The sequence below is a fragment of the Artibeus jamaicensis genome, unplaced genomic scaffold, assembly GCF_021234435.1.
Source record: "Artibeus jamaicensis isolate MK-2021 breed Jamaican fruit bat unplaced genomic scaffold, CSHL_Jam_final contig_1016, whole genome shotgun sequence".
NCBI lineage: Eukaryota > Metazoa > Chordata > Mammalia > Chiroptera > Phyllostomidae > Artibeus > Artibeus jamaicensis.
In genome coordinates this window covers 8839449-8855037 of record NW_026521195.1, presented here as the reverse complement: position 1 = coordinate 8855037, position 15589 = coordinate 8839449, and the positions used below count along the sequence as shown (strand labels likewise).

Here is a 15589-nt window from a genome sequence, read left to right as displayed (position 1 = left end):
TGAGAAGGTGACTTGTGGAAGTCTTGGAAGGAATGATCTACTGCTGGAAGCTGGATTTTTCTGTGGCTTGCTCCACTTTTAAGACTAAATTCTGCTGTGAGAATCCTAAATTCTTACTGCAGAGCTTATGAAGGCATCATTCTACTTAGAAAGGTATGCCCACTTTAAGAGAACCATTTATATAAAATTCTCAGCTTCAAAACACATTAGGTATGCAATTGTTATTTGAATTTCAGAATAATTCTCTTTATAAATTTTTTCTATCCAGTGATTCTTATAAATATTCAGCTTTTCCAGTTCCTCTGAAATGGACTGTTTGTGACTTCTTGTGCGTATTGAGCGGAAAGAAGTGTTTAGAGATAGTGGGGAATGCATGTGCTGTGAAACCAAGTATCGACTTGGAAGCTCTAGTCACATGGCTTTCCTGATAAGAAGACAGGATGCCGGGACACGTTTGGTCCCGGGGAGGTTTTTGCAAGTCTGCGGATTCCTAAGGCTCTGTGGCTGAAAGAAGGGTTCCAGTTGGCAGTCAGTGTGGCAGATTTTGGGAGCCGCTGCTGAAACTGGTGAGGTAGTGCCTGAGAAACATCCCTGGGTTCTCTTTACCCAACCCCCCCCCACCCTGATCGGTGACAGGGGTGGAGGGAGAAGTCTGGGCTTGGAGCTGGAAGCCTGGGTTCGAGCATCTGGGTTTAGGGCCTCGTATGGACCATCCGAATTACCCTTTGACAAGTCATTTCTTTCTTGGGCTTTGGGGGGCTTGTTTTGCACCTGGGAATAATTCCTGCCCAAACTCTCGGTGTTGTGATGGGATTTAAATGAGATTTTACATATGAAAGTGGTTTCTCATTGGTTTCTGGAAATCACCAGAGGTTCACTGCCATCCTTTTCATCTTGTCCATGGAATCCTGGTGCTCCCTCTGCCTGAAGTGCTCCCTCCCTGCATCGCCACAAGGTGTATAGGCTCAGACTCCAGCAAGAAGCAGAATTCTTCCCAGGTTTTTTAATGCAGAGACTATTGTGAAGAAGCAGAGGTATGAATAGGGTGAGGGGAATGACCAGCAAAGGTGAGAAACCTGGGGAGTAGCAACAGCACCAGGCCATCGCTACCTGTCAGGCTAGACAGACTGGAGCTGGGAGCTGGACCAGTACAGGAGGGACTTAGTCCCCACCAGTCTGCAAGGGCTTGGGTCCTACACAGGGAAGGAGTAGGAGAACCAACACCCCACCCTCCCTCCTCCGGCCTGGGGGCTCCCCTCGGCCAAGTCCCATTGGCAGCCGGTAGGAAGGAAGTCAAGGTAGGGAAGAGTGGAGCAGGGATGGGGGCAAGTGGAGAACCCCCAGTTTACCTGGCTAAACCCTTCACGATAGTGAATCCTCCCCTCTTCAGAAGGCCTTTCCTCGCCGCCCAGTTCAAAGGACTTTGTGCCAATCCTTTGCAGCTTTGTCACCTTGTGGTATTTCCTTCATAACTCTTAGTACCGCTTGAAATCATTTTACCATTTATTCGCCTGGTTATTCATTGTTGGCTCCCCTGCTAGGAGGTCCATTCCATGGGGAGAGGGCCCTTGTTGGTTTTGTTCACTGCTCTAACTCTAGAACTTGCAACCTCATAAATGCTTGTTTAAAACCTCTTGAACAATGACCGCAGGGCACTCAGGGAGAGGCAATGCCATCAGAGAGGCTGTCACATGCATGCATAAGCGGTAGCTCTGCCAGTGTAAATGACCTTCGTTTTGACCCCTGGCTGCTTACAGCAGTCAAGTCTCACCGTCTCAGGGACCTCAGGCTGCCTGCTCAGGCCAGGGCGGAGGGTGTTCATCAACGATGTGCCCTCAAGGACGCCTTGCTCCCTCGGGCTGTTGGTCCCGGGCAGGGGGAACAGCCTTTTCAGGCCAAGCCCAGGCAGCACCCAGGCCTCTCAGTTTCTGTTTGCATCTGGAAGTGCAGACTCTGCCATTTTCAGGGTGTCCAACCTCTTGGTGTCTCCGGGCTGCACTGGAAGAAGAGTTGTCTTGGGCCACACATTAAATACACTGCGACACGTCATCACACACGAAAAGCTCATAATGTTTTAAGTAGATTTCCAGTTTTGTGTTGGGCCACACTTGGACCCATCCTGAGCCACGCACGGCCCATAGGCTGCGGGTTGGACACCCCTGCTACACGTTCCTTACCATGTCACCCCCACAGTCCTGCACGGGTTGTGGCAAAGCCCGAGATACTAGCACTGCCCTGTACTTGTATACAGTGCCTTAGGGATTAAAAAGCACTTTCCTACTCCTCATCCTTTAATCCTGACACGGCCCTGTGAGAGAGGCTTCTTGCTGTTTCTCACATAAAGAAACTGAGGCTCACAGAGGTTGGGTAAAGTGCCGTGTAGGCAAAAGGGGGCTTAGTCTCCCACCCAGCCACCTTGAGAGCTGTTCCCCAAATCAGGATCATGGAAGAAAATGGAGAACTCTACAGGCAAACAGCTGTCACAGGCCAGGAAAGCCCATGGATGGGTGGCCTGGAAGGGTCTTGTGTAGTGATTGGTGTGGGTTCATTCAGCCTCCGTTAGTTGACTAGGGAGCTGGGTCAAGTAACAAAGACATGGATTTTGGACTCTGACCTAAATGTAAGGCCTTACCTTGAAACACATTTGCTTTTTGATTGTAAGTAAGTCACTTGTCTGAGTCACAGTTTTCTGGTCTCCTACATGGGTTAATGACACATCTTCCAGAGTCCTTTGAGAATCATTTTGCCCCGAGTCACATCATCAGTCAAGGGCACAGCCAGGCACCGATGCTCAAGTTTGCCCTGTGACCTGATAGCATTGAACATGAGACTGGAAGTTCCTTGGGTCCTAATCTTGTTTGCCTGCTCAGCCAATCTCAGTGATGTGCCCACCCATTGTTAGAAAAAAATGAAGGGTGAGGGAGGAAAATGGGACTTGACATGATGTGTCCTTGACCTCCGGCAGGTGTTGAGTCTGAGCCTAGGGGAAGTAGAGGAAGCAAAAGATAGGAGCTGAGGCAGAGTGTCCTCCCATCTTCCTCCTGGTGGGGAATTTATCTTCACTGATCCAGGACAAGAGTCTGTGTCTTCCAAGTATGAGACTATTCCAAGATCCTGAGTGTACCTATCCCATCCCCCGACCTTCACTTTTCGGTGCTCTCACTAAGGGGAAAGCGAAATCCGGGGGTCTCTTTGATGCCACTGCCTTGGGGACCCACATGAAGCAAAGGGCAGGAGGTTCTCCTGCTGTTCCTGCCAGGCAGCAATAAACAGCCACCTATCCCCAAGGGAAGCGGACCTCACCGCTGATGTGAGCAGAAATGCCCGGGTTGCATCCCAAGGTGACACCGGGAAGGGAGTCCTTGCTGCTTGGGCGAGGGCAAGTGGACTTTGCAGTTAATCAAGCAGCCGAGTAGGCATTGCAGTTAATCATGTCACATACTGTGGCATCAGCTGTATTCGAAACAAAAGGAGGGCAGAGGTCACCAGTGGCACCAGGCAAAAGGAATGGCAGGTGGAGGAATGTTTCAGCTATGAGTTACCACTTTAAATGGAAAGGCAAAAATATGCTGGTTGTGGTTTTACTGTGGGCAAAGGTTACCTGAAACGTGCATGGCAGTTATTCTTATGAGACAGAACTGGCAGTGGTGGAGACCCGGGTTCACCCTGAGAGAAGTGTCCCCACCGTCAGATACTTGAAACTGGAGTCAGCTTCCTTAGCAAGTAGAGTGATTCTCATTTCTAGTCATGTGTCCAGCAGACTAGGAATCACATGGGTGACTGTGAGGGGGATATGTGGGGTGGATTCAAACCACTGGGTGGCAGGGAGTGGATGATCACTCCAAGGCGTGGATGATCTCATACCGTTTTAACTGTGCAGTAAACATGGCCATATCAGGAGAGTAAGACTTGTAGCCCCACTGCCTGTGAGAGCAATTGCTCAGTTAATGCGTGTATAATAATGCATACACATACTTATTAAACCCAGGGCCTACCAGGTATTACGTACTGTGCTAAGAGATTCACACATCATTCAAGGCCTAGTACCTACAGGTTGAACAGGGGTACAGAACCCGTCCCCCAAATGTTGGCCCTTGCACACACTGTCCCCAGCCACTGCTCTCTTTAGGGAGCTTGCTGGTTAGTAGACGTTAACCTGAGAAGCCAACTCACACAGTGGTAGCAAGTGTTATTACCGGGCCCTGGACATTTTGGCGATGACTTCAATGCTTTAACACAAATGTTCGATATATGAAGTGTTTGGGCACCTCATAGAGGTTTGAGGGCATTTGAGAGGTTTTCTTCAGCTCCTAGCCACTTGTTGGAGATCTGTGCTTTTGAGAGGGTCAGCCAAGTTCATTATCATATTTGAAAACGTTTTGCCAGAAGTGAATCTTCGGGGGAGAGGAGACAGGCGTGCTGCTGGGCACTTGAGCAGAATTATCATTTAATCCTCACATGACACAGTGAAACTCATGTTATTATTTATATTCTTATAGAAAAGGAAACTGAAGCTTAGAATGTTTTCCCAACTTAACAGGTCATGTAGCAAGTAGCAGAATCTACTTTTAAATACAGGTCTCCAGCCCTGGCTGGTGTGGCTCAGTGGATTGAGCATCAGCCCACACCAAAGGTGGTGGTTCAGTTCCCAGTCAGGCCACAATGCCTGGGTTGCAGGCCAGGTCCCCAGTAGGGGGTGCGTGACAGGCAACAACACATTGATGAGTTTCTCTCCCTTTCTCCCTCCCATTTCCTGTCTACAAATAAATAAATAAATAAATACAGGTCTTCATAATTCGAAAGTTTCCTAATCTAGAAAGTTTGGGAGAAGTTGGGGAAGGCGTTCACCCCACTGTTTCTAAAACTTGCCCTGGGAAAGGCTGCAACAACCCCCGTGAGATACGCATGGTCGAAGAAGGTGGGAGGCACTGCTTAGCCCGCCCTGCTTTTGGAGATTTTCAGTACACATTTTCAGTAAAGATCCTATGAATTCCTGCTATGAGGACTGTTTATGCTTAATCAGTGGTTTCCAAATGCGTTTGACCACCGAGGCTCTCTCCACCAACCATTCGTCGTTGTTACTGCCATTCTGGGAATTGCTCTTCGTTTCCGTGTGGTAACAATATAATTAATGTTCTGCGGACCTTGACTTATAATTTGTGAAAACCCAGTTTTCTTATAAGAGAGTCAGAGTTGTATCAGAGACAGGCAGCCTTCAACACTGTCTTTGTGCGTGTATGCCTGTGTGTGTTCATGAGAGAAACAGAGAGAAATAGCACACCTGAGAGCTACAGCATGCCTAATTGGGAAGAGAGAGCAGGTGACTGCAGGTAAACAAATTCTGTCACTTTGCTTCCTTTTCCCACAAGTGAGCTCAAGGATCTATCCAACTTTCCTTCCTACCCTTCATTACCTGAATACTGCAAATGGGGAGTTTATGGGGAATAATTTTGTCAGAGATTAGCCTGTTTTGCTGGTATTGGAGTGCAGAGAGAAGGAAAAGAAGGCAGAGACGTGATCTACTTGGTGGTGTGGACAGATGATGCTGGGACTGGGATGTGACAGAATGTGCCAGCTTCTCTTAGGAAAGCGAGGCGGGGTGAGGACCCAGCTTCTCTGAGCTATTGCACTTGTGCCCCTGACCACCAGCCAGGGAGGCCTAAGTCCCCTCTAGAGAGAGGGGTTGACAAGAAAGTTTGAGGATGTCCTCTGAGGAATTGGCAGAGCTCAGTGTCTGCCTGGGCACATGTTCTTCCACAGTTGTGTGTCTCAGCTAGATGAGGCCAGACTAGACGCTATGTGAAGCTTCCAGCATATTAATGCTCAAACAAGACTTGATGATCTGACCATGTTCACAGAAGGGCTTCTGAAATTGATCGTTATGGAATTCTTCAGAACTCTGCCTGGTCAATAGCCCAGTGCAGGCCCTTGAGCTGTATGCTAAACCACTCATGAAGATGCGGAATGAGAGAAAGTCCAAAGCATTAGAAACTGAGATGTATAAATAACTCATTGTCAGGATTTGGAAAATCTTGTCATTAAAAAAAACACAAATGGAATTATTTTAAGAAATAAAGAAGTACCAGTGGTGACATGACCTGGTCTAATGCCATAGAACATATCATTAAGGCAATAATGGATGTTTTCTTCCTTCCACATCATCTCCTCAGACTTAAGAACGAGGCCCTGTATCCACAAGATGAGCAGGGTGTCATCCCCCAGTCCTTCGCCTCCCACCCACTTTGTTAACTCTGAGGCAGGAACTGTAAACCTTAGAACTCAACAAGGTGACGTGCAGCGCAGGGCTTGGGCAGCATGCATTCTGGAAAGTTCCATCCTATAAAGAAAACAGTGAAGCCCAAGCCTGAAGAAGGAAAAAGTTTGCAGAACACAGCAAGTTGGCATGACCAGATCTCCTGTACTGTGTGAACTCAGAGCAGGAGAGAAGTAAGGCAGGAAAGCTGCAGGCAGAGGACGCCCTAGTTAAAAGCTCGCTAGAGATGGGGCGTGGATCCAGGAGATGTGCTCATGAACCCACCCTCGTACTTCAGATTTGAGAAGGGGAATCAACAAGTGGGAACAGAGCAGGAAAAGGGCTCCTTTCACCCCGTCTGAAAATAAATGTGATGAATCACTAGATCTCACTTTTCTTTCAGGATGGACAATAACAGGAGGAAAACAGCATGGGGACTGTGAGGGAAAATGACCTCCAAATAGGAAATCTGGCATACCATTGGAGAAAATAAGGAAAGAGAGGTATTTCTTTGAGTGATCCATTCATTCATGGTCCCAAAGAAAACTTGGGGAAGTGGTTTGGTGCACTTGGCGTTGAGCAGAAGGACACAGTCAGGGTGACACATGAGCAGGAGCCACGCAGAGGGGTCAGACTGAGGGTGAAATGTTGGACTCCGATGAGGTCCCGTGGAATTTCCAAGAGTCATAAAGCACTGGAGCAGCACTGAAGTTTACACCGAAAGTGGGTAGAACTGAGGTGTGAAAAATGTATCAATACATGAAAGACAAATTTGTACACTTTTTCCAGAATGCAGATGCAATAGACAAAAGAGGAGAACAATGCCAAGCAAAAAAGATGATGCACACCGAAGACAAATACAGGTGACCAACTTGCAAATAACTGTTATTTCAGAATGGAACCCTGCAAAAAGTAGAAGCAACATAGAATTATAATGAGAACATTTTCTGCAAATTCCTCCAAATGTAAAGTCAAAGAAATGACACATACACCTACCTAGACATTTGCATAAAGGCAAACAAAGTAGGATAAAGATAAAAATCAATTATGGTCTGAATGAGAAAAACAGGTTTTCTACAAAGAAACACACATTAATTTAGCTTAGTTTCTCATTTATAAACTTAAATGCCAGTAGGCAATAAAGCAGTGTTTTTTCTTTCTCAGTGAAGAGTGTTTTGGACCCAAGAATTTTAGACTTGGTCAATTGCAAGAAGGCCATAGAAATACATTTTCTGACAAACAAAAGGCCATAAAATACACCAATCACATAGTTATCTTACCTGATAAAATTATTTGAAGATCCACTCCAATTAACCAAGAAGTGAAGCAAACTGCCGAGCTCAAGGGCTCAAGAATGGCGGTGCCATAATATAAACAGGGTGAGTCTGAGTGCAGGCCGGGCTGGGTAACTACTCCCCTTCAGAGCACACATCCGTCAGAGCCTGGACAGGTGCACTGGTGTGGATGTGGGTACACAGGTATATTGATATGGACATGGATATAGACACATGGAGATATCTACATATACAATTATAAGCAAGGCTATATATTATATGAATAATATAATTAATACAGGGGATATAAAATGTCACACATCCTTACAAGCTGAGAAGCTAAAAACCAATGCCTATAAAACATACAGAAACCAATTATATGTTAACTCCTATAGACAGCATCAAAATTTCCAAAGAAACAGTGCTGCAAGCCTGAGGGTCTTGATCCCTGGCCTCGTCCAATCATAATGAGACTTTAATAATGAAAGGTTAGTCTGTGAAAGCATCAGTAAATGGATAAGCAAAGTCTTCAAATAAACCAGGTTGAGTTTTTGGATTTTTGGTTTCAGCCGAAGGGCTACATGTGGGCAGTCTTTGGAAGACAACTGCTTTCGGTGGCTCCAGTCTGAGGCATGGGTACTCGATGAAGAGGGTGTCGCATCGCCCACCTGAGGGAACGCCAGTCGTGAGATTTGGAGAAGACAGGAATTTTTTCTTAATAGTTCTTATTACCAAGTGGTGCCTCACCCTTCAGGTCGAATTGCTTTTGTAACAAATGTAAAGAGGAAATTTGACTCCAAACTAGTCAAAAACGTCCTGTGGAGAATGAGAGAAACAAAATATTTGCCAGATAGAGAATGTGCTCAGTCACCAGCTGTCTATCTCAGAAACACCCAGGGTGGGGGCGCTTCACAAATGAGGGCATAGTATCACCAAGTCCCATTCTTGGCCTCCCCCTTGGTCTGCCTTGAACAAACTTACCTGAAATAGTCATTGTTCTTTGCTTCAGTTGAAAAACCAGTTCTCCAGGACTGTAAAGTCTGCCCGGAAGTCCAGGCCCCGACTTCTGGCTCTTCTCTAAGCCCTTCTTGGTGGGCTGCCTGCAGTGTGGTTTCAGGCTGGGGGCCTGTCAGTGCAGCTCAGGGCCCCTTGGCTGTGCTCCACCAGTGGTTTGGGGTGGCTCTGCTTCCTTCCTTGGCTTGGGTGTCCATCTGTGTCCTGTGTCCTATTTCCTGTGTCCTCTGTCCTCCATCCTGGGCAGCAGGATGTCTCTCCCTGGAGCACAATGGCTCAGATACCATCTCAATGGCTTGCAGTCCTTCTGGGGCACAAAGGCCAAACTGTTCGTGGTCTCCTGGAGCCAGGGTGGGTCACTCCTTCAGTTCCTGAAACAATAGCTTTTCACATGCATTAACTACTAAGCTTACTAACTATTACCTAAAACTAAAATTTTCCAGCTCTTGAATTCCCTTATCAAACTCTGTCCCAGCTCTACTTCCACGAAGAGGGCCGGGTTGCCAACACGTGTGTTCCTAAAACGACTAGAGGGTGACAAGGGAATTCAGGAATGTCTCAATACCTTTCAGCCAGGAGTTGTTCACTGCCATTCCTGCTCTTCAGCAGACCAAGAGGGTATGTGCAGAGAGGGCTATGATTCTTTAGTTGTAAAGAAATATTTTATTTAGCATCACTTACTTTGTGCAAAGGTTGTAGATTCATTCCACTTTGGTGGGAGCAGGAAAAGAGCAAGGAAAGACTGTTGCATATGGGAAAAGCTTTCGTAGGGACAATCCCATGATGCTGAAGCACGGGAATAGCCTCCTAACCTAACTGGGCCAACTTGTTTTCTTTCTCAGTGGAAACACAACGCACTCTATCATCAGGCAGAGCTGCTCCCAGCCTCGCTGTGGTGGAACAACGCATCCTAGTCGAATTCCACCTGTGCCGCGATGTTTGGCCAGTGGCCTAAAATACTTGGCCGCAGAGGATGGAAATTAGACTGTGAGTAACTGGTGTGATTCACTCACCTCTAAATTTAGTGTAAGCAAAACTCCCGTGGGCGGTGAGGTGGCAGTGGGGAGGGGAACAGGTTGTAGTAGTTATAGCACTTGTTTTCAGCCCTGAATAAGAAATGAGCACATGAACTTGAACCCAGTGACTCATCAGTAATTGAGAGATAAAGTACTAGATTCGAGCACACAGTCTGGCCACGTTCAGGACTCACAGATCCCCTGAGCTGGTCTGCAGCACTCCGTGGGACTCCTTCTCACAGTAAAACCTTCTAAGGCTGGGGCTGAGCTTGTAAGTACACAATGCTTCTGGACTGTTTTTAAAGCAAATGGATATCTATTAATATTTTTGCACCTCAAAACCACACTACCCTGTAGTGGGGCAGGTATAACATTGTTTTCCCCATTTGCCAGATAAGGAAACTGAAGATCAAAATGGGTAGATAGCTTGCCAGTGTCACAGAGCTAATCAGTGCCTGTCCAGTTCTTAAACCCACAACAATTACGTACTATTTAAATTTATGGAGTCCCTCGTACATTCCAGCTTCCTTCGCTCCAACCCTGTGCTCTTCCCACCGTATCAACATGTGTTATCCTCAGGCCCCACGTCAGTGTCAGTTCGAGTGTCCTCTGGGCTCTTGGGCATAGCCCTGGCCCTGCATTTCCTCCAGACAGACATTCAGGATGGCCAGCTTTGTCTCTGCCAGGTCTAGGAAGAGCTGTTGGCAAACTCCCAAAGGTTTTAGAAACCCTTCTCTTTCTGAGGCTCCACAGACACGCTCTCTGTCCTGAGTGGTCTATGCCTTCTGACCTGTGCACCTAGAGAGCAGGTCCTGTGCAGAAAGGATTTCATGTCTTTTCACCCAGAATGCAGTCTCAAATGTAGGAGAGCCCTACTATGTGTTCATGAGAATATTTATTATTATTATAAAAATGTTATTGTGAATGATAACAATAATGACAATCACACGGTATTACCAACACACTGCACTCTAGATGCTTCTGTGTACTTAGTTCAATCACTCCTCATGAAACACTTTGCAGGATGGAAAACTAACATGGCCAGTGGCCCCCTTCTGAAGCACAAGTCTGGAACTACCCCCAAGGATTGAGGAAGACAAAGACAGCCCTAGCCAACCTACACAAACCACGAGACACGTCTGGGTAACAGGAGGACGAACACCACAGATGAGTGATTGGGCCAGGGAGGAAGTTCTGCATGTGCACTTCCCCGCCCCTACCACCCCCACATTGCCCTGGGAAGACTGTGCCCGCCCTGTTACCTCTGAAAATCAAAATCAGCAGCCCACCCAGCAGGGCTCAGGGATACCTCATCAGGGTGGGATTGGAGGCAAGGCACAGTCAGGGCTCATAGCCACAGATATGAGACAACTGGACCAACGCGTAACTGAGCTTTTCCTCTTTAATCACTAACCTTCCCACCCCAAGGGGCTGGTCAGGTGATGACTAATGAAAGAGAAAGAGAGCCAGTGCTAAGATACAAATGCAGCTCCAGCTCTCCGGCTGAGAGGCCTGTCTTTATCCCCCACCCACTACCTAAACTCCTGTGGACATAAAGGAGCCAGACTTCGACCGTTTCCCACAGGTTCTTACCACCACCTGAGATACCCACTGTGTCTATGGGAACATGAGCCCAGGGGAAAAATAGCAGGTTAACTAAGGAGCAAACCACACTGAGAGGAAGAAAGCAGCGTGCACAGCCCACGATGGAGAAAGGAATGTTGATAGACCCTATCAGGCAAGACACCACCCCAACCAAATGATCAAACTTAGCATCTCCAGTAATGGGACAAATCGACTTCATATGACTCTGGATATGCTGCACAGACAAGATCACACTTAGGTACTATGTACCAATATCATTCTTCTACACCAGTGTATTAGTCACGGTTCTTCAGGAAGTAGAACCAATAGGATTTGTGCTCGTGTGTGTGTGTATATCAGAGGATCTCTTCCCCTCCCTCTTTCCCATTATCTCTCAACATATAGATATCTATAGAGAGATATGCATATACATATAGAAATAAGGAAAGAAACAGAAATAGAAAAAATGATATCTTAAAGAAATGGTACTATAAACAGTAGTAAGGAGAGGTGTACTGACTGGAGATTTTTTAATGAATGATATTCAGAAAACTGGCTTACTGTATGCATAAAAATAAGTTTGGGGGCACAGTTTATAGCATATATGAGGGACCTACCAAGATATAAAAGGCCCGTATAAAAAAGTAAAGCTATAAAACAGAGGAAGGGAAACATGACACCTATTTTAATCATTAGGTAGGGAAGTACTTCTAAAATAAGAATCCCAAAGCACAAACCATAAGGCAAAACTTGGATTGACAACATCAAAATTAAAGACCTCTGTTCAATGAGCTACTCTATAGATTACGCTAACATATGGGTGACAGATTAGAAGAACATATTGGCAACTTTAAAAAGCAATAAGGGATTAATCTAGAAAATACAAGAGACTTCTATGAATCAACGAGAAACAAAAATGAACACAATAGAAAAACAGACAAAGCTTATGACTATCCGATTTAAAGAAAGGAGAGCATAGAAGGACAACAGGTGTATGAAGAGATTCTCAACCTTGTGCCTGAAAGTGTAATAGGAGAAACGAAAATTAAAACAATGCAGCCATATCACCTCACAGCTCTCTGAATGAAAATCAGAGAACACCCAGAGGGAGCAGGTGCTTGGGAAATGGGATGTCTCCTGAACTGGGGGCGGGAAGACGGACAGTACAGCACCTTCTGGAGAGCAGTGTGGAGAGGTGGGGTGACCACAGGAACACATAAGCCCTCTAGAGGTGGCAGTGGCCTGGCCTGTGATGAGGAGTGGGAACACTGATGTCACCAAGGAAAAACAAACAGAGCAGCAACCAGATCATGCAATCCCACTGTGGTGTAAAATTCCATTGCTGTAACAAGGTGGCCCATTGATGCTGATGTTACCCACACCCACCCTCGCCCCCACCTAAAACAGCAAAAGGCACCACGCAAGGCTCTGGGCCTCTCAGCTATGGCATAGCTTTCACTCTGCCAGGCCAGCGGAGACCTCTAAACTTAGGAGTCCCCTTGAGTTAAAAAAGAGACCCTAGGGAGCTGTGACCATTCAAACACCATAGATCCTTGATCTGAAGTATATCATTGTCACACAAACAGATGAAAAATTTAAGCTTAGCCATATCGAGGTCGTCATTCTCACCAATTCATGACTCTGGACCAGCCTTTGTAACTTTGTCTAACTGACCCTGATCCTAAAATCTGACTACTAGGTGTGTATCCCAGAAACGCTTATATACAGGACATGAAAGACATGAACAAGAATACTCATAATTTCGTTGTGGGGCATGGGGTAGCACTGGAGCCCAACTGAGTGTCTTATCAACAGTGGAATGGATAAGTAAAATGGTTGATTGATGGAGTCTCATATGATGAGTAGGAACTATACAGGTAAAGAAGTAAGGGGAAGTTTGGCCCCAAAGAGGAGACAGCATCTACATGGGAGTCATGTGTTGGGAAAAAAAGTGAAAAAGACCTTTCAGGTACTTTAAACAATTGCATGTTGAGAACTGGGTGGCGTGGTCAGATCACTGCTCGCAGAGGGGATAGACTGGAGCAAGGGCAGGTGAGAAGGCGGGAAGACCAGCAAGGTGGCTGGTAGAGCTCAGGAAGATGTTCAGGCTTAAATGGGACTGGGGGTGGCACTAGAGAGGAAAGGGTAAATGTGAAAGGGATTTAGGAAGAAGAATATGATGCAAATGAGGAAGAAGGGACACATTTAAAGTAATCCCATTGCTTCTGACTTGAAATGAGTCGATGGTTATATCAATTGAGATCAGAAATTCAGGGGAGTATATTCTAGGGTTAACAAGTACAAGGCTATGAATAATTAAGTCATTGGTTCTGTTCAGAATTTTCAAGTTCAGTGAACAATAAAACCACACAGACAAGTGGTATCACAGTAATTAATACAGGTAGGTAGTCATGGCATCAGGGAGGGGAGATTCGCTACCCTGGGGGCACATCCGTAGTAGTTCAGAGTACAGACTGGAGTCAGCCACCAGGGTTTGAACCTAGTTCTCCCTCTGACAGATTGTGTTCCTTGACCTTTCCATGTCTCAGGTTCTTCGTCTGCAAAATAGGAATCATGGCAGTGCCTGTCTCACAGGGTTGATGGGGGGTTTCATTAGGACAATGCTGGGAATGTACATAGTGCTTCAATAAATTGGTGCTAAGGCATCAAGGAGAGCTTTATAGAGGGGGACATCTGCAAGCCCAGCTCTGCCAAAGGGCTAAGGTGTTTTTTAAGTGGACCAACCACATACATGTCAGACAAAAGGGAAAGTGCATAGGCAAAGTCATGGAGGCAAGATAGAGCAGAGGATCTGGGGGCATTTGACTAGCTCCATGTGCCTGGAGGGTGCTGTTTATGACTGGAACGAGAGGTAGATGGTGCTGGAAAGGGGTTGGGGCCCTGTGGAGCCCTGGCTTATTAAAGCATGCTCTGGGCTATGCTTTGTCATCCTCCTTTCCACTGCTTACTATCTCCTCTCTTTGGCACTCCCTTCCCTTTTTCTGCTTTCTGCCCTGGTCTTGCAGATGACTACTCATGGATGTATGTATTTGGCTAAGAATTTGACCCTGTATATTCTTTCCTGTCTCCTATAACTGATCCCCAAACCAAAGCAAGTTATTCCATATTGCTTAAACATCTCTCTAGGCCTTCCTGGGTCTTATAGAAACACATGTCACTCCCGTCACTGTATTGGACCACACATTGTTCAGGATCTTACTCTTGAAAACTCATCGATCCTTAGACTTGACATTCTGCATTATGCTTCTGGATATGGCCCTTTCCTCTTGATCATATGCGTATCCTTATGCCATTTACCCAGTCTGCCTCGGGTACTTTCCCTTTTGGACTGACCTGTCCCGGAGTGTCCATCTGGGCTCTAGTGTTACATGGAGCAGCCCTGTACCCTGTACTTGGTCTTTGGGGACAGTAAGGTTTATGCCTATACCCCAGGGCCTCATCCTCTCTGACAAGTCACCAGAAACTTGAGATGCTGAGCATGGGGTGGCACCAAATATAAGATGGAGACATTACTCCTTTCATTAGCTACAGTCCATAGTCTTCCTGGGAGCAATAAAAAAATCAGCATGGTGAAAGGAGTAAGTTGAGGACAGACAGGCCATTTAAAAGGGATGTGAAACTTTAGGATGCTAAGCAGAGAACGAGGGTCCAAGTAGTAGCAGGAAACAGAACCTGGGGAAACCAAGCAAGTGCAAGAGAGGTCAAGGGCAAGGTGGTGGAGACCGGCCAGGACATTCGAGAAGGCTAGGGAAGATGGACAGTGGGCCATCTACAATCACTAGGGCATTATGGAAAATGGTCAGGAGCTTTTCAAGCCCATCCCAACAATTTACTGACTGTGTATAACTCCCTTTTAAGAAAAATGTGCTGAAGGTAGTATAACATGGCATCAAGAGTATTCATGACAGTGGTGCAGAAACACGCACTGTAGTTATAGGCATGTGACCTTGGACAATGTAAGTCACCGTTCTGAGTCTTAGCTTCTTATGTGTTAAGTGTAGGAGGGGGAAGAACCAACTTTCCTGCCCTTCCATCCAACAGGCCCTTAGAAACAAAGTAAAGTAATGGGTATGAAAACACTTCACAAAGCTAGTGCTAACAGAGCAGGTTAGAATCATCAATGTGACTTCAGTAGGGGAAGAAATGCTAACAGTCAAGTGGACTTGCTAGTTCAAGGGCTTGCCGTTCCGTGGGAACAGGGAAATACTGAAGACCGAGGGCTGACCTAGGGATAGGATTACCAATTCATTCCACCTTCCTTTCAGGGCTCCGATGACAATTAACTTGCCAAGTTTCAACCACAAGACCATATGTTTCCCAGATCATTTGGAGAAATGCGGTTTATTCTGATTATTTGTTTGTACTAACGTTCTTAGTGCAGGGCCTCATTTATTACGCTGGCCCAAATTCAATCTGTCAAGAGGCCT

General features: G+C 46.2%; 1 protein-coding gene across 4 annotated transcripts in view; it reads left to right on the top strand.

Moving 5' to 3' along the window:
• ITPRID1 (ITPR interacting domain containing 1) overlaps positions 1–15589 on the top strand; it is a 118071-nt gene that overhangs the window by 15666 nt on the left and 86816 nt on the right. For 3 of the 4 annotated variants that reach the window (XM_037126551.2, XM_037126549.2, XM_037126550.2), the window contains exon 2: positions 9384–9528. In XM_037126551.2, coding sequence (XP_036982446.2) covers positions 9515–9528 — 14 coding nt within the window. In that variant the 5' untranslated portion in view covers positions 9384–9514. Of the gene's footprint in view, positions 1–9383; positions 9529–15589 lie in introns of those variants that run through there. The other variant, XM_037126552.2, reaches the window with a different exon arrangement.